Source organism: Acomys minous (assembly GCF_964271855.1).
Source record: "Acomys minous genome assembly, chromosome: 3".
NCBI classification, from domain to species: Eukaryota; Metazoa; Chordata; class Mammalia; order Rodentia; family Muridae; genus Acomys; species Acomys minous.
In genome coordinates this window covers 79,003,482-79,021,583 of record NC_140485.1, presented here as the reverse complement: position 1 = coordinate 79,021,583, position 18,102 = coordinate 79,003,482, and the positions used below count along the sequence as shown (strand labels likewise).

At 53.0% G+C, this 18,102-nt stretch overlaps 1 protein-coding gene across 1 annotated transcript in view; it reads right to left on the bottom strand.

Annotated features, from left to right (window-relative positions):
* The window catches only part of LOC311594149 (fer-1-like protein 4), a 39,989-nt gene that overhangs the window by 10,506 nt on the left and 11,381 nt on the right, over positions 1-18,102 (bottom strand). Inside the window, exons 17-33 of the mRNA XM_084775631.1 lie at positions 17,897-18,074; positions 17,685-17,805; positions 17,190-17,290; positions 11,481-11,568; positions 11,288-11,404; positions 9,286-9,438; positions 8,539-8,692; positions 8,296-8,420; positions 7,601-7,735; positions 7,213-7,386; positions 6,437-6,553; positions 6,183-6,344; positions 2,104-2,305; positions 1,906-1,964; positions 1,690-1,818; positions 202-244; positions 16-116 (exon numbers count right to left, since the gene is read on the bottom strand). Of these exons, the coding sequence (XP_084631757.1) occupies positions 16-116; positions 202-244; positions 1,690-1,818; positions 1,906-1,964; positions 2,104-2,305; positions 6,183-6,344; positions 6,437-6,553; positions 7,213-7,386; positions 7,601-7,735; positions 8,296-8,420; positions 8,539-8,692; positions 9,286-9,438; positions 11,288-11,404; positions 11,481-11,568; positions 17,190-17,290; positions 17,685-17,805; positions 17,897-18,074 (2,159 nt within the window). The remainder of the gene's footprint in view (positions 1-15; positions 117-201; positions 245-1,689; positions 1,819-1,905; positions 1,965-2,103; positions 2,306-6,182; positions 6,345-6,436; positions 6,554-7,212; positions 7,387-7,600; positions 7,736-8,295; positions 8,421-8,538; positions 8,693-9,285; positions 9,439-11,287; positions 11,405-11,480; positions 11,569-17,189; positions 17,291-17,684; positions 17,806-17,896; positions 18,075-18,102) is intronic.

Genomic DNA, 18,102 nt, shown 5'->3' with positions numbered 1-18,102 from the left:
CCCAGCACTTGTCACCTTCAGGGTAGCGATTGCTTTCTTCCGAGGCACAGACACTTTGATATCAGTCTCTCCCTGCTCCTGAGCCTCCGTGTCCACAGAAGTGAGGTGGGTCCCATCTGGAAACAGCAGAAATGGCCCAGATAAGAAATATGGAGGTGAGGTGGGTGGATAGGAGCAGGAGCAAAAAGCTGGGGCTCTCACCTTGATCCCCAGAGTATTCCATGTCATCCTCATCGCAGTTGGGCTGAAACCAAAAGGCAAGACAGAGACGCTCCTTTATTCTTCTCCTTAATACACTCCCTTTTCCAGCTACATACCAATTTTTTTTTTCTTTTTGAGACAGGGTTTCTCTGTGTAGCCTTGGCTGTCCTGGACTCCCTTTGTAGACCAGGCTGGCCTCGAACTCACAGTGATCCGCCTGCCTCTGCCTTCCAAGTGCTGGGATTAAAGGCGTGCGCCACCACGCCTGGCCCACATACCAACTTTTTTAGAGGTTACTTTATTGTCTGGTCCTGCTAACTCAGTGGCTGCTTCCCACATATGGTCACTGAGTCCTTGAAGTGAGGCCAGTCTGCACTGAGAGGGGCTATGAGTTAAAATGCACACCAGACGATGAGAATGGAAAACAGGTTTGAGGTTTGTTGTTTCTTTTTGTTGTTTGGTTGGTCTTTCAAGACAGGGTTTCTCTGTGTAGCCTTGGGTGTCCTGGACTCACTTTGTAGGCCAGGCTGGCCTCGAACTCACAGAGATCCTCTTGCCTCTGCCTCCCAAGTGCTGGGATTAAAGGTGTGAGCCACCGAGCCTGGCCCCTTTTACTTTAAAAAAAAAAAAAAATTAAAGTAATAAGCCGGGCGGTGGTTCACATGCCTTTGATTCTAGCACTCAGGAGGCAGAGGCAGGTGGATTGCTGTGAGTTCGAGGCCAGCCTGGTCTACAAAGGGAGTCCAGGACAGCCAAGGCTACACAGAGAAACCCTGTCTCAAAAAATAAATAAAAAATAAAAAGGTAAAGTAATAAAAAAAAACTTTTGAGCCGGTGACAGTGGTGCATACTTTTAATCCCAGCTCTCAGGTGGCAGAGGCAGGTGGATCTCTGAGTTCAGGACCAGCCTGGTCTACAGCGTAAGTTCCAGTACAGCCAAGGGTAGATAGAGAAACCTTGTCTTGGAAAAAAAAAGTATAAAAAATTTTAAGAGAGAGTCTTGTGTTGGTATAAAGTAGCTTTCAACTCTGGATCCTTTTGTTGCCACCTCCCAGGAACTCACTGGGCGGGTGTGTGCACTGAACCCAAGCTTAACAGTTAAAAGTCTCCAGTTTATGGTTAGTCGGTTGGTTGAGACAGGTCTCTCTGTTTATCCCTGCCTGGCCTGGAACTTACGCTGTAGACCAGGCTGGCCTTAAACTTGCAAGGGTGGAGGGCTGGGTTTAATGTATGGCACCAAGCTGGGGTCATGTTCAGTTTTTATTAGACAACTGAAGTACTAATGTCCAACTTTTAAAATTGTGGTGAAGAGAAGAAAGGATGCCTGCAACAGTGAACTCTGGGACACACGGGGGTCTTTTACATGAGAGGCGCCCCCAAGCCCCCTCCCCTCTCCGTTCTCCAGGTCCTGCCCACGCCGGCTCCACCCACCTGCCCTGGCTCCACCCACCTGCCCTGGCTCCACCCACCTGCCCTGGCTCCACCCACCTGACCCTGGAGCTCTTGCAGTGAGGCATAGTACTTAGACCACCAGTCCATCTCTTCTGGATCAGGGATGTCCTCCTCCAGTTCAAGGCCTTGACCCAGGAGCCCTAAGGTGAGCTTCTTTAGAGGGGCCTGAGGCGGAGTGGCCCTTGTTAACGCTCAGACAGCAGCACCACAAACCCTGACGTCCCTTCTCCAGGTTATGGGCCACCCCATCACCTTCAGAAGCCGGCTGGATAGTCCTGCTTCAGCCACGGTAGGGTCCAGAGACTTCTCTCCTGGGAATAAGGAAGTGATACTGTGAGTTTAGGCCAGGAGAAAGCAGACTCCAGGCACACCGGATGGCCCGCTGGAGCCATCTCACCCAGGACCCAGAGGGGCTTCTCTCTGATGGCCCATGCAGAGAAGACGCCTAACCTTGAGGCCCCTTTGGCAGCAGGTCTCTCGTCTCCTCCTCCTCTGTCCCCTCCTCCTCAGGGGGCTCCTCATGACCCTGGAGTGTGAATCTCAGCATGTTGGGGACGATATGGGAACCCACAAGGACAGTTCGGCCAAAGGCCCGGCGCTCCATCACCAGGATGCTGAGTGGGGGCTGCAGATAGGGCTGCTCTGGCAAGTCCTACGAGACAGGCAAACGGGAAGTGACTCCATGCCTGTCACTTCCCCGGGGGAAGGAAGAATCACAGGAGGTGAGGAAACAACCCGGGTTTCAGATCTGCCACACCGTCAGCCTCTTCAGTCATTATGGCCTTCTGACCAGCTAATGAAGGGACGTAGCCTGGACTCTACGGACTGTCCTAAGTATGGTGACAGGGCTGATACAAAGGAACTTTGATGCCTACAAAGTGCTACCAGGAACACAGGTTAGTGTTGTTCTTAGGGGATGAAAGTTCGACCTGAAAATATACCGTCTGAACCATTAAAGTGTGTATGGACTATGACCAAGTGACTTCTGACTACCTCTGGGACCTAAGAGGAGAAAGGACCACGATTACACCACTTGCTCGCTGGCTTGACTTATTATGTATAAACAGGAGACGAAGTAGAAGCTATACTGGGGAAAAGCATCTACCTTTCCGAGGAATTAAATTATTAGTTTTTAAAAATATCCTATGTAGGGACTGGAGAGATGGCTCAGAGGTTAAAAGCACTGTTCTTCCATTGTGAATTCAATTCCCAGCAACCACATGATGGCTCACAACTATCTATAATGAGATCTGGTGCCCTCTTCTGGTGTGCAAATCTATCTGGTCTCGGAAACACAGGAAGAGAAAGAAAAATTGAATCTCACAGACAAATGATTTGCCAGTACATGGTAGCAGACACATTCAATTTCAGCACGTAGGAGGCAGGCTGATCTTTATAAGCCCCAGGCCAGCCAGATCTATCATGTCTCAAAATAAAATAAAACCAAAAGGACAAATGATTTGAGACCCTAACTTGTCTCAGCAGAATTCAACCACCAAACCCATTCAGCCATAGCTGACACTAAGCAAGAGTGAGGGGCAGCTAAGTGGCAGGGGACTGGTGTTCCATGTGTTAGGTTCTGGCCTCGGGGTGCCAGCACCCATCACCCCCCTGCCCCAAATCATTAAAATAAATCACTCACACACCTTTAATCCCAGCACTCGGGAGGCAGAGGCAGGCAGATCTCTGTGAGTTCGAGGTCACAAAAAAATTTTTTTAAAGGTGAAAATTATATTACAGATTTTTGTTTGTTTTTGTTTTGTTTTGGTTTTGGTTTTGGTTTTGGTTTTTTGAGACAGGGTTTCTCTGTGTAGCCTTGGCTGTCCTGGACTCCCTTTGTAGACCAGGCTGGCCTCGAACTCACATCGATCCACCTGCCTCTGCCTCCTGAGTGCTGGGATTAAAGGTGTGCGCCACTGCACCTGGCTAATTTTCACTTAAATGGCAGAGCCATCTTTGACTCCTCTATAGTGTTTTGGGGTTTTTTGTTTGTTTGTTTCTTTTCTTTTCTTTCTCTTCCTGTGTTTCCGAGACCGGATAGATTCTCTACTGCTTATTCTACAGGACTCTGGCTAATACTTCATTCAGCATAGCCAAGAGGATGCCACAGTCTAAAGATGAATCCAGGCATCCTGACCACGGCCACTTTCTAGAAGTTTTATCAGAACAGCTTTCTTCATTTCTACAATGTCTTGTGCTGCTTTCATCAACAGTAGCAGAGTTGAAAAGGTGCAGAGAAAAAACTATTATCAGGCCTATGATGGAGACAGCTGTTCCTGAATCCTCCTGGCACTGCTGGAGTTCCGGGTCCTCTGCTTCCTTCTCTCCTCTTCCCTGTAGGCCGTGTCCTGCCCACTCTCCCCACTGTCACACGCTGGATGGCCTGTGCCCTCTCCTCCCCACTGTCACACGCTGGATGGCCTGTGCCCTCTCCTCCCCACTGTCACATGCTGGATGCCCTGTGCCCTCTCCTCCCCACTGTCACACGCTGGATGCCCTGTGCCCTCTCCTCCCCATGGTCACACGCTGGATGCCCTGTGCCCTCTCCTCCCCATGGTCACACGCTGGATGCCCTGTGCCGTCTCCTCCTCACTGTCACACGCTGGGTGCCCTGTGCCCTCTCCTCCCCACTGTCACACGCTGGGTGCCCTGTGCCCTCTCCTCCCCACTGTCACACGCTGGGTGCCCTGTGCCCTCTCCTCCCCACTGTCACACGCTGGATGCCCTGTGCCCTCTCCTCCTCACTGTCACACGCTGGATGCCCTGTGCCCTCTCCTCCCCACTGTCACACGCTGGATGCCCTGTGCCCTCTCCTCCTCAGTGTCACATGCTGGATGCCCTGTGCCCTCTCCTCCTCAGTGTCACACGCTGGATGCCCTGTGCCCTCTCCTCCCCACTGTCACACGCTGGATGCCCTGTGCCCTCTCCTCCCCACTGTCACAAGCTGGATGCCCTGTGCCCTCTCCTCCCCACTGTCACACGCTGGATGGCCTGTGCCCTCTCCTCCCCACTGTCACACGCTGGATGCCCTGTGCCCTCTCCTCCCCACTGTCACACGCTGGATGCCCTGTGCCCTCTCCTCCCCACTGTCACACGCTGGATGCCCTGTGCCCTCTCCTCCCCATGGTCACACGCTGGATGCCCTGTGCCGTCTCCTCCTCACTGTCACACGCTGGGTGCCCTGTGCCCTCTCCTCCCCACTGTCACACGCTGGGTGCCCTGTGCCCTCTCCTCCCCACTGTCACACGCTGGGTGCCCTGTGCCCTCTCCTCCTCACTGTCACACGCTGGATGCCCTGTGCCCTCTCCTCCCCACTGTCACACGCTGGATGCCCTGTGCCCTCTCCTCCCCACTGTCACACGCTGGGTGCCCTGTGCCCTCTCCTCCTCACTGTCACACGCTGGATGCCCTGTGCCCTCTCCTCCCCACTGTCACACGCTGGATGCCCTGTGCCCTCTCCTCCCCACTGTCACACGCTGGATGCCCTGTGCCCTCTCCTCCCCACTGTCACACGCTGGATGCCCTGCGCCCTCTCCTCCCCACTGTCACAAGCTGGATGCCCTGTGCCCTCTCCTCCCCACTGTCACACGCTGGATGCCCTGTGCCCTCTCCTCCCCACTGTCACACGCTGGATGCCCTGTGCCCTCTCCTCCCCACTGTCACATGCTGGATGCCCTGTGCCCTCTCCTCCTCAGTGTCTCACGCTGGATGCCCTGTGCCCTCTCCTCCCCACTGTCACATGCTGGATGCCCTGTGCCCTCTCCTCCCCACTGTCACACGCTGGATGCTCTGTGCCCTCTCCTCCCCACTGTCACACGCTGGATGCCCTGTGCCCTCTCCTCCCCACTGTCACACGCTGGATGCCCTGTGCCCTCTCCTCCCCACTGTCACACGCTGGATGCCCTGTGCCCTCTCCTCCCCACTGTCACACGCTGGATGCCCTGTGCCCTCTCCTCCCCACTGTCACACGCTGGATGCCCTGTGCCCTCTCCTCCCCACTGTCACACGCTCGATGCCCTGTGCCCTCTCCTCCCCACTGTCACACGCTCGATGCCCTGTGCCCTCTCCTCCCCACTATCACACGCTCGATGCCCTGTGCCCTCTCCTCCTCAGTGTCACAGGCTGATGCCCTGTGCCCTCTCCTCCTCAGTGTCACACGCTGGATGCCCTGTGCCCTCTCCTCCTCAGTGTCACACGCTGGATGCCCTGTGCCCTCTCCTCCTCAGTGTCACACGCTGGATGCCCTGTGCCCTCTCCTTCCCACTGTCACACACTGGATGCCCTGTGCCCTCTCCTCCTCAGTGTCACACGCTGGATGCCCTGTGCCCTCTCCTCCTCAGTGTCACACGCTGGATGCCCTGTGCCCTCTCCTTCCCACTGTCACACACTGGATGCCCTGTGCCCTCTCCTCCTCAGTGTCACACGCTGGATGCCCTGTGCCCTCTCCTCCCCACTGTCACACGCTGGATGCCCTGTGCCCTCTCCTCCCCACTGTCACATGCTGGGTAAGCTCCATGTCCACTCCTCACCACTGTCACGTGCTGGACAAGCTCTGTGAAGTTAGGGTTCTCTCGGTAGCTGGCCAGAACTTCTGACTTCACGCGTTTCCCAGCCACTTCCAGAACAACCTGGGGCTTTTCCACCTCAAACAGGTGTACACGAGCCAAGCCTCGCAGACCCCAGAACAGCACCTAAGGTCAGGAAGAAGGAGACGCAAGGGCTCCGGCTGACATGAGTCCACCCGGTTGGGGGAAGTGAAGAATCATTGGGTGCTTGATGCTACCTCAACACGGAACTCCCTGAGCACAGGGCGCACACTAGGAGGCAGGGACAGGTGTCCAGAGACGGGTTCAACCAGGGAAGCCAGATCCTGGGGCTCCACATCACTAGGCACTGAGGGCTACAAGAAAAATAAATCAGAATTCATGTCAAAACATAGAAAGCCTAGGCTTGGAGAAGGGACATGGGTTTCTGTGAAGTACAAAGGCAGAGGAGCCAGACAGGGCTGGGAGTTGTCAGAGGAACTTCCCAGAAAGCAGATGTGCATATGGAAAATGGGGCAGTAGCCTGAGGCATTCAGGATGGGATAACTCCAGGTTGAACATCAGTCTGGGTTCTTTAAGGGTAGATCCTGGCAAGGTGAACCTTGGATGTGTCCATCAGTAATCCTGGGGTCAGGGTGTCCAATGGAATTACCCCAGGAGAGACGTGCAGCCAGCATTCTCTTGGGCAAGAGGCTACATGGTTAGCCTCAGGACACCCGAGAGAGGATGGCCTGATTGGTAAGAATGGAGATATAAGCCGGACGTGGTGGTGCACACCTTTAATCCCCACATTCACAGAGGCAGAGGCAGGTGGATCTCTATGAGTTCGAGGCCAGCCTGGTCTACAGAGCGAGTCCAGGACAGCCAGGGCTACACAGAGAAATCTTGTCTCAAATAAATAAATAAATTAGATTAAAAAATGTAAAAGGAAGGAAGGAAGGAAGGAAGAAAGAAAGAAAGAAAGAAAGAAAGAAAGAAAAAGACCCAGTCTGCTAGCGAGGCAGGATGTCCTAACCTCAAGGTGGCCACTGTAGTCCAGTTCAATGAGTTCAAAAGTAGCAATGACTTCTCCAGCAGCCTGAGGCCCCCTCCTCAGGGGGAAGAACTGCAGCTCAGGGCACTGATACGGGTCCTCTATCAACTTTACCCTTGGGGCTGCTAGTGCCCTGCCCAGGAACACAGCAGGGCCCTGTGGGAGGAAACCCCAGCACTTAGAAGACAGAGATGGTAGCCTCCACAGTGAGTTCCAGGCCAGCCAGGACTACGCAGCGAGACCCTTCCCCCACCCCCACCCCCCAAAGAAATGCAGGGGACTCGGGAGGATGCTCAGAAGGCAAAGAGGAGGCACCAAGACAATGGGGAAGAGAAAGCTGGACATGTGGGTGGGGAGGGGACACACTCACAAACTTATTGTGGTCAAACACATTGATGACCACTAGCGGCGGCTCCTCCCGCAAATGCTCCCGCCTGCCATCCACAATCAGCTGGTTAAACACCAAGAGCTCGTCCCACAGGGGGCTCAGGGTCTGCTCCAAGACCTTGGGGACCATGCGTGGCAAAGGCAGATATGAGAAGGGAATTCCTTCACGTGCCAGGTGGGCAGTCAAAGCGATTCTTTCACTGCTTATCCTGCTTGTCCCCAAAGGCATGGGTGGACAGCTCTGGTGTCGCCCTGCGGTCCCTATGGTCTGCCATTCTCTCTCTCTCTTTTTTTTTTTTTTTTTTTTTTTTTGGTTTTTTGAGACAAGGTTTCTCTGTGTGTAGCCTTGGCTGTCCTGGACTCGCTTTGTAGACCAGGCTGGCCTCGAACTCACAGCGATCCACCTGCCTCTGCCTCCCAAGTGCTGGGATTAAAGGCTGGAATTAAAAGCGTGCGCCACCACGCCCGGCTTGGTCTGACATTCTCTTATCCCAGCCCTAAAGTCAACCCCAAGAAACAATGGCTTTCCATTCTACACCACTGCCCGGGTCAGACAACAGTCCTGTCCAGAGCCCTATCCTCAAAACCCAAAGTGGGAAGAGAGACTTAGGACCCTGGACAAGAAGAGTTCACCTTGTCCCCTGCTCCCCTCTGCCTATGTCCCAACCTGACCCTCACCCGTGTGGTCTGGCACTGGGTAGAGATGAGGACACGTGCGAAGGGGTCTGAGAGGCCACTGTCGTCTGCCACCAACACACCTCGGGCCTGGTACAGGTGAGCCCGCAGCTGGAAGTAGCTGAAGTCTGAGAGGAAGGGAAGGAAGGAGCCACACTTGCTCAGGGGACTACCGGGGTTCCCCGGCTCATGAACCCCTACCTGGGACAAACAGCAAGGTGGGCTGAGCCCTGGTCCCAAACTCACCATCCCGGTACAGGCTGTGGGGCAGCCCGGCCGAGGGTTCGGGCAGAAGATCCGGGGGCAGCTCAGAGGTGCATGCCTTGCTTTGCTTGCGCAGTCCCAGCCACAGGAAAAGCTCCAGCTTGGCACAGACCTCACCAGGGGCTGCCCCAGGTGCCTGTGTAGGAAGGAGCCACACTGGAGCCCCCTGCCTCAAATCTCTCTGCCAAAGAGAGATGGTACCCAAGCTCCCCAGTGCAGGAGCTAGCCCCCCTGCTCCCACTTCTGTGTCCCTTCCGGTGCCTTCCATCCCCCCCCACCTTACCCTGCCCTGCCATGGTCACTTCTTCTATCCACAGCCCTAACCCCAAGTGTACAACCTGCCCTCTCTTCTCTGTCCCCTCCATCCTCAACACGTCTATTCTATCTGTCCTTTATCCCAAGGGCCACAGCTTCTCACCATGAGAAGCCTGTTTGGGTATCTTTTCCAGAGATGTTCTGCCTGTAACTCAGCTCTACTGGCCAAGAACGATCCCTCTCCTTCCTCGCCACCCTGCCTGTGTGGTGTCAGGACCACTGTAGGCCCAGGGCAGACAAGCTTGCTCTTGATGTTCCTCCCAAGCTGACCCAGACAAAGCCACAACCCACTTCTGGCTTTTTGGAAAGTTGAGACGGTCAGGGAAGCTCCCTGTTGGGAACCACAGGCCACCCCACTCTTATGCCCCCGTCCTGCCTAGGACCCTCACCGCTCCCTCCCCAGCCCCGTCTCACTGTGAGCAGCAGACTCTGGATCTTCCCACAGTCTCGGCCCCGCTCTTCCTCAACCACTGAGAACAGCACATCCTGCGCAGGGATGCGGGCATAGGCCACCCGGAGCTGACCACTGAACATCCAGACCAGCACATCAGGGAGGGGCGGCTGCGGCTGCAAGTGGAGGACAGGGTTGCCTGGGGAGTCTGGGGATAAAACTATCTTATCCCGAAGTTTAGGTTGTGTGCCCTGCCTTTTTCAGAAGCCTGGTGCTGTGGCCACCTGCTCCGACCTTTCCTCCTGGGCGTCTCAGACTCAGAGCCTAATTTGGAGTCTTCACACAGCATCAGGCATTCATTCTGCCCTCATCATTTCTAGAGCTCTAGTCCCATGGTGTTGGGAACATTCACAGCTGAACTGACGGCCACGCATCTTCCCATCTTATGAACCAGAAACTCAGCAACCGCTTAGCACCATCTCCCCATTTCCAGCTGAGACTCCAGTTCCCAGTAACCACAAAAAAGCAAAACAACGTAACACTTAAGAATAACAAAACGAGCCGGGCGTGGTGGCGCACGCCTTTAATCCCAGCACTCGGGAGGCAGAGGCAGGCGGATCGCTGTGAGTTCAAGGCCAGCCTGGTCTACAAAGTGAGTCCAGGACAGTCAAGGCTTCACAGAGAAACCCTGTCTCGAAAAACCAAAAAAAAAAAAGAACAACAAAACGGGGGCTGGAGAGATGGCTCAGAGCATAAGAGCACTGACTGTTCTTCCAAAGGTCCTGAGTTCAATTCCCAGTAACCGCATGGTGGCTCACAGCCATCTGTAATGAGATCTGGTGCCCTCTTCTGGTGGGCAGGGACACATGCAGGCAGAATACTGTATATATCATTAAAAAAAGAAAAGAACAACAAAACCAGCTGGGCGTCATGGCACACGTCTTTAATCCCAGCACTTCGGAGGCAAAGGCAGGCAGATCACTGTGAGTTCGAGGCCAGCCTGGTCTACAAAGGGAGTCCAGGACAGCCAAGGCTACACAGAGAAACCCTGTCTCAAAGAAAAAAAAGAAAAGAAAAGAAAAAGAAAGAAAACCAAGCCAAGCCATAGCCATACTCAGAGACCCGCCTCCCTCTGCCCCGCTGAGTGCTGGGATTACAGACGTGCTCCACCACTGCCTGGCTTGATTCTTACCAGTCAGACTGTGCCACACACCTTTAATCCCAGCACTTGGGAGCCAGAGGCAGGCGGATCTCTGAGTTCAAAGCTAGCCTGTTCTACAGAGTGAGTTCAAAGGCAGCCAGGGCTACACAGAGAAGCCCTGTCTTGAAAAAAACAAACAAACAAAAAAACAATGAAACCAGATAGGATGCATATTTATGTCACGAAATGTTCCTTGACAAAGGGAGGATTTCGTTAAAAATGTTAAAGAGGTGGTAAACAAACAAAAAAAAAAAGAAGAAGAAAAGAAAGAGAGGGAGAGAGGAGGAGGGAAGGAGAGAGAGAAGGAAGATTACTAATTTTGCTCTAAGATTCAATGAAACGGCATTTCTATGCTGCTCCTCCTTCTGAGGCTGACTTCCACGGGCCCAGGCCTCCCACTTCTGGGCGTCCGTCCTCTCTTACACACCAAGCTCCAACTATCAAAAATGCTTGGGACTGCGGCTGCTGCTAAGCAGCTGTGCCCGGGATGGCTGGACCCTTAGCTTCCATCGTGCGCCTGTCAATGCCACAGACCCCTCCCCCCCTCCCCAGGCTGTTGGAAGAAGCGCACTAGAGGACATGCTTAGCACGTGCAAAGCCCAGGCTGCCCTCACACATTCTGGTCAGCCACGGCACAAAGAAAGTTTGTGCGGCCCGAGGCAAGTCAGTCACCTGCCCTTCCAGACAGATGGTGAGAGACAGGATCCCTGAGGGACTCTAGACTTCCTCACCCTTAGTTCCATCGGCCCAGAGGACTCTGGAAGCATCCAGAATTTAGGGAGGAAAGTATGCGGAGTGGGAAAGGGTGGTAGGAAAGACGTCACCTCCCGAGCCAGGAAGTGCAGTTTTGCTAGGAGCTTCTTGGCCAGCAACACCTTCCTCTGCATGTTGCTCGGCCTCAGGCCCCGTAAGAGCTGCAATCCTTGCTTTGCCGTCAGATTCTGGAAGGGCAGGGAGAGAACGTGAGTCGAAGGACTCAGCCAGGCACCCTACTCCCTTCCCTTCCCAGCCCCGTACCAGGCTGTGCGTCAGTAGTTTCCCTCGGCATCGATCCAGGCCATTGGGTCGGGTCATCGTCCTGCGCTCGGCACCATGGCAAAACTGTCTGCAGCAGAGAGAAGTCCAGGCCGAGGTCAGGACCCTGGCACGGCTTCCCTCAGGAAGGCCTCCTACTTCCTGCTTCTGTCAGTCCTTCCTCAGAGTCCTGCCAAATCCTTGAGCCCTGCAGCCACCGGTACTTAACACCTCCTGTCCTGGGCTTCCTCGGTTATGGCCCACGGACCAACAGCCCGACTGACTACGCTCGGCATGCAGGTTAGAAATGCCGGCCCTACCCAAGGCCTACAGCATCGAGGCCCGCTTTGTCTCCGCCAGCCTGACTGAAAGATAGCTGGACTTCCAGTGGAGGTGACGCCATTAATCGCAGCCCAGGAAGGTGGATCTCTATGGGTCTGAGGTCACCTTGGTCTACTGGTGTACACAGGGAGTTCTAGGACAGCCAGGGCAACAAAGTGAGATGAGAGAGAGAGAGAGAGAGAGAGAGAGAGAGAGAGAGAGAGAGAGAGAGAATATGAGAATGAGAAAGAATCTATAACACAGGCAAAACAAATGCATGACTTCCAATGACCACCTCCAACCGTCAAAGCTGCGCTGTGGAGATGGCTCAGGGTAAGGGTGCGGCAAGCCTAACAATACAAGAACCTACTCCTGCAAATCACTCTAACTTCCCCCTTCTCATCACGGTATAAATGCATGCATGTGCACGGACACACACACACACGTACCCACAATTAAAAATAAAATTATCGGGCTGGAGCGATGGCTCAGTGTTTAAGAGCACTGCCTGCTTTTCCAAAGGACCCGGGTTCAATTCCCAGCACCCACATGGCAGCTCACAGCTGTCTGTAACTCTAAGATCTGACACCCTCATACCAATGCACATAAATTGAAAATTAAATAAAATATTAAAAAAATAAAATTATCTCTTTAATTTTTTAAAATTTATTTATTATTATGTATACAGTGTTCCGCGCATACACCTGCAGGCCAGAAGAGGGCCCCGGATCACATTACAGATGGCTGTGAGGCACCGTGTGGTGGCTGGGAATTGAACTCGGGACCTCTGGAAGAACAGTCAGTGCTCTCAACCTCTGAGCCATCTCTCCAGCCTTAAGATAATTTTTTTAAAAATTAAAAATAAGTCAGGTAGTGGTGACGCACATCTTTAATCCCAGCACTTGGGAGGCAGAGGCAGGTGGATCTCTGTGAGTTCGAGGCCAGCCTGGTCCACAGAGTGAGTTCCAAAACGAGTTCCAGGACAACCAGAGCTGTTATACAGAGAAACTCTGTCCCCCCCCAAAAAAAAACAAAAAATAAAAAATAAAAATAAAAGAGTTCCTCTGTGTAGCCTTGGCTGTCCTGGACTCCCTTTGTAGGCCAGGCTGGTCTCAAACTAACAGTGATCTGCCTGCCTCTGCCTCCTGAGAGCTAGGATTAAAGGCGTGTGCTGCCACACCCAGTGCAAGGAATGCTGGTTGTTGTTCATGCACAGCTATAATCCCAGCATTCGGGAGGCAGAGGCAGGTGGAACTCTTGAGTTCAAGGCCAGCCTGGTCTACAGAGTCAGTTCCAGGACATTCAGGGCTACACAAGGAGAAACTTTGCCTTGAAAAAAACAAAAACAAACTAATGAACCAACCAACCAACCAACCCACAAAGAAGACAAATTTTCAATTTTTACCTTAATCTATAAGCAAATTATTTACATTCTTTCTTAAAAATCCAGGACTAGGATGGGTCTGAGTGAGCAGTAGAGCACAGGGTTAGCATGTGTGAGGCTGACTTTAATGCCCAGCACACAGTGCACATGCGTGCATACACTAACATCCTAGCACACAGTACACATGCATGCATACACTAACATCCAGCACACAGTGCACATGTGTACATACACTAACATCCAGCACTCTCATGCACATTCATACATGCACTAACATCCAGCACATGCATGCATACACTAACATCCCAGCGCACGAGCGCACATGCGTGCATACACTAACATCCCAGGGCACATGCGTGCATACACTAACATCCCAGCGCATGAGAGCACATGCCTGCATACACTAACATCCCAGCACACGAGCGCACATGCGTGCATACACTAACATCCCAGCGCACGAGCGCACATGCGTGCATACACTAACATCCACTTCTCCCACCTTCCCCCAGGATCACCAAGTCTAAGGTTATCTCCCAGGATCAAGGCAGTCGCCGCCACCTCACCGCATGGGCTGCTGTCCTCACTCTCACCCCATAGAACATGCTCAAAAGCACCCCGAATGCTGCCAACACTTTCCTACCTATTGTGCTCCACTATGGTTGCTTTATCTAAGAGTAAAACGTAAAACTCTAAAAATGGCTCTGAGCACCTGGTCCACCATTATCTCCATCCTCATCAAATATGCCCCACCCCATCAAGACAACCTGGTGTCACACCAGCCTCTTTGCTCCTGCATAAATGATGTACACACCAAACTGTCCTTGTGCCCTCAGATACGCACTGGAGAGGCCAGGACAAGTTAAAAGCACAGGTGGCCTCTCCAGTGGAATGAAGGGCGTGGCTGTTCCTCCTGCAGTGCTGGGGATGGGCAGAGCTTATAACCAGGTGATCCTTTGCTGCCTGATGAGCCAGGCTCTGTCTGTTTCTCCCAGAATTTATATTCTACATATCCTAGAGAATTTCCCCCTACAGCCTTGAACATTACTTCTAGACTGTAAAGCCCATCCTTGAGAGTGATGGCACTTGTGTTTTACAGCAGCCTAAGTGACTTCTGTGTTATCTTTGAGCCAGGCCAATGCCCACATCCACAGGTGGTATGTTTACTTCAGTCACGCTCCCTAGACCCTAAAGCTTGGGCATTAGCTGAGTCAACAGTACCCATCTTTGTGAAAGGAGCCAGATGTACTTATATTTATTTATTTATGTTTAGGTTTTTTGAGGCAGGGTTTCTCTGTGTATTCTTGGCTGTCCTGGGGTCACTTTGTAGACCAGACTGGCGCCTCAAACTCACAGCGATCCTCCTGCCTCTGCCTCCTGAGTGCTAGGATTAAAGGCGTGCACCACTGAGCCCAGCCTCAGATGTAGTTTTAAAGTTCTCAGTGTAAACATGTTCACTTGGCACTGAGTTGTTATAAGAAAACCTCCACCCTCCCCCCAAAAAATTGTGCTCTGCTTAAATATGGCTAAAGTAAATGATCTGGTTCAGAATCTAAAAGTCTTGGCCCAGGCATCAGTATCTAAAAACCAGGGTGAGGGCTGGAGAGATGGCTCAGTGGTTAAGAGTGCCGCCTACTCTTCCAGAGGTCCTGAGTTCAATTCCCAGCATCCACATGGTGGTTCACAACCATCTGTAATGTGATATGATGCCCTCTTCTGCCCTGTGGGTGTGCATGCAGGCAGAACACTGTATACATAATAAATAAATAAATAAATAAATCTTTAAAAAACGGGGTGAATCAAGTTTCATTCTTATCTCTTTGTGGATCCTTTCCCTGCCTACAGGAACCTTCCACAAAATTCTACCACCATAACCCCACCACAGTTATACAGCGAGGCCCATTCTCAAAGGCAAGGGGGGGGGAGGGGGCAGCAGAAGGAGTGGCCGGGCACTCAGGTAGAAAGCTGTAGTGTTATATACACACACACGTCGACAGCAGTGTATTTCTGCAAGGTATGAGCTCCACTGTGTCCCCTGGCCCTAGAAGAGACGGGTGGAGGAGCGAGTCTATGACCTCGCTCCTTCTGTCCTGGGGTCACAGCTGAGACTCTGCAGGTTTCCACAGTTCTTTCTCCTCTGTGCTCTGGAGGATCTTGTCCAAGCTCATCAGCATAATGGTAAATTTGCATTTCCAGCTGCTGCCCACCTACTAGGTACACGTCCACTTTCAAAACTATCTGGCGGCTCCAGAAATACACTCCCGACACCCTCTCTTCACTCCCGCCTTCTTATTCCTGGCTCCACAGCCAGGCAAGCTGTAGTGGTTAATGTTGGTGTCAGCTTGACAGGTTCTATGGTGGCTACCCCTCCCTTCCCCCTCTCCTGCCCTGCCCCCCCCCTTCATGTTTGTGAGAGGGCCTCTAGGTTGGGTTAATTTATTTGGGAAGACCCACCAGCACTGTAGGTGGCGCCATCTCGTGGGCTGAGGTTCTGGATTGAATAAAATGGGAAAAAAAAATAACCTGAGCCCCAAGCATTTGTCACTTCCTGCTTCCTGAGCTGTGTCTTGCTCTTGCTGAAATCCTTTTCTCTGCTGCTGTAAAACTTCAAACCAAAATTAAATCTTTCCTCCCTTCAAGTCAGGTTAGCTGTTTTGCTTTTTGAGACAGGGTTTCTCTGTGTAGCCTTGGCTGTTCTGGACTCACTTTGTAGACCACACTAGCCTCAAACTCACAGAGATCCACCTGCCTCTGACGCCCAAGAGCTGGGATTACAAGCATGTACCACCATACCTGGTTTCTACAGTGACACTGACCCCAGGGCTTTGTGCATGCTGGGCAAGCACTTTGCCAAGTGAGCTTCACCCACAGCGTCAAGTCCGCCCGTTCACCCGGTGTCCTATCATCTAAACTATAGCAGCCCTGTCCCCTCTGTCACACCATCTCTCCCCGACTCATCCTTTCTAAAGTTACAAATGAGAACTCCAAGACCTTCAGTGGCTCTCCCCTGTCAGGCAGAGAAGGAACCATGGCCATTACAACGACAGAGCGAGCGTCACAAGGGTTTGCTGAGTAGAGAAAAAAAAACTCTTGAGAAAGGCACCAGAAAGGGTCTTAAGTGGCCGGAGCAGGTTATCAAGGCACAGCGGTGAGGGTGGGAGATGAAAACAACTAGAAATGGTTCATGTGGTTAGAGCAACAACTGACAACCGAGAAAGGACCAGGTAAGGATGGAGGAGACACAGACGATGGCAGAGGTGAAAGGAGGGTAAGCCAGCATCACTGGGGTGCTGCCTGGGAAGCACGAAGGCCAGCAGGAGGGCACAGAAGCTGCCTAGGTACAGACTGGATGGAGAAGGGCAGGTTTTGACACAAGCCAGAGTCATCAGGCTTGAGGATAGGCTTCCCTGAGATCCAGCTGTGAGACATTTTCTCAATTAGTGACCAACGGGGGAGGGTCCAGCCCACGGTGGGTGGTGTCAGCCCTGGGCTGGTGGTCCCGGGTTCTATAAGAAAGCAGGCTGAGCAGGCCATGGGGAACAAGCCAGTATCCAGCACCCCTCCATGGCCTCTGCGTCATCTCCTGCCTCCAGGTTCCTGTCTTGTTTGAATGCCTGTCCTGACTTCCTTCAATGCTAAGCAGCGCCGGGGGCGTGTACGAGGAATAAACCCTTTCCTCCCCAAGTTGCTTTTTTTTGATCATGGTGTTTTGTTGCAGCCACAGAAACCTTAACTATGCGGGGGTTTTACTTTCCCTGCGAGACAGGAGTGAAGAGAAGCCTGGTAAGTGTCCAGGAGGCCAACAGCTCATGACCTGCAGCAGCTACCTCCCCTGAGCTCTCATTCTCACTGTGCTGTAGGTGCTGGACAAATGCAGCTTGAAACGTCCCTCCGTCTAGACAGCCACCACGAGTCTCTCTCCCATGCTGAAACTGGCCACGGACAGACCACGGACAGGCCACGGATAGACCACAGACAGGCCACGGATGGGCCACGGACTCTCAGCTCACCTGCTCCCAGCCACCAGCTCCTCCAGAGTCTGCTTGAGTCGTGTGCAGGCATCACGCTGCGATCGGCGTTGCATCTTCTCCACCTCCTGCAGGCCTTGGTCCTGTGTGGACTCCAGGAGAAGTCAGTCTTGAGGGTCCCTGGACCACACCCCACCCGCTCATACCACTCTGACAGCCCTTCTCTGCCATCATCGGAGTCTGGTTCAAATTCTCTAACTCCCTTCTGTCTCTGCACCATCGCTCACTCTTCCAACCCCTTTGCCCCTACTTTGTACCCTTCAGTTTGCCTAAAAGCATCAAGCCGAGGGGGTGGGGATTTGGCTCAGCGGTAGAGTCCTCAGCTTTGAAACAAAACAAAAAGACAACAAAAACGTCGGGCCTTCACTCTTTCCCAGCCCTACCCCACTAGCCTGTCTCTTGGAGCGCCTTCAAAAGCTTCAGTCTCTCGCGTCCTGTGCCCGAGCCTTTTCCCTTCTGGGGCCATCTTGCTCTCACCAGCCTCTCCGCTACTTTGCACAAACTGTTGCTGCTATGGAGACGCCAAGTGTAATCCTCCCAGCGGCTCCATACGTGCAGGCAGGGTTTTCGGTGCCGCAGAGGCAAGCAGAGGTATGGTCTGGACCAGATGAGAGAAGGGAGGGGCTTGGGGACATCCTAAGTGCTCTAAGGAGTTCACTACCCTCCTACAAGTCACCCAGATCACTTACCCATTGCCATCCACAGGCTCAGGCCACTGCGCAGGTGTCCCCAGCAGCTTTTCCTCCTCCTGCCCTGACGCTCTGTCCTCAGATTCCAGGAGGGGCTGTGCTTCCAGCGTGTGGCCCTCAGACCCCTCCACAGCCCTTGAGCCCCGGCCCAATGGCTCCTCCCGGCGACCTGCATGACCTTTGTTCCAGAGCATAAGGCTTAAGTG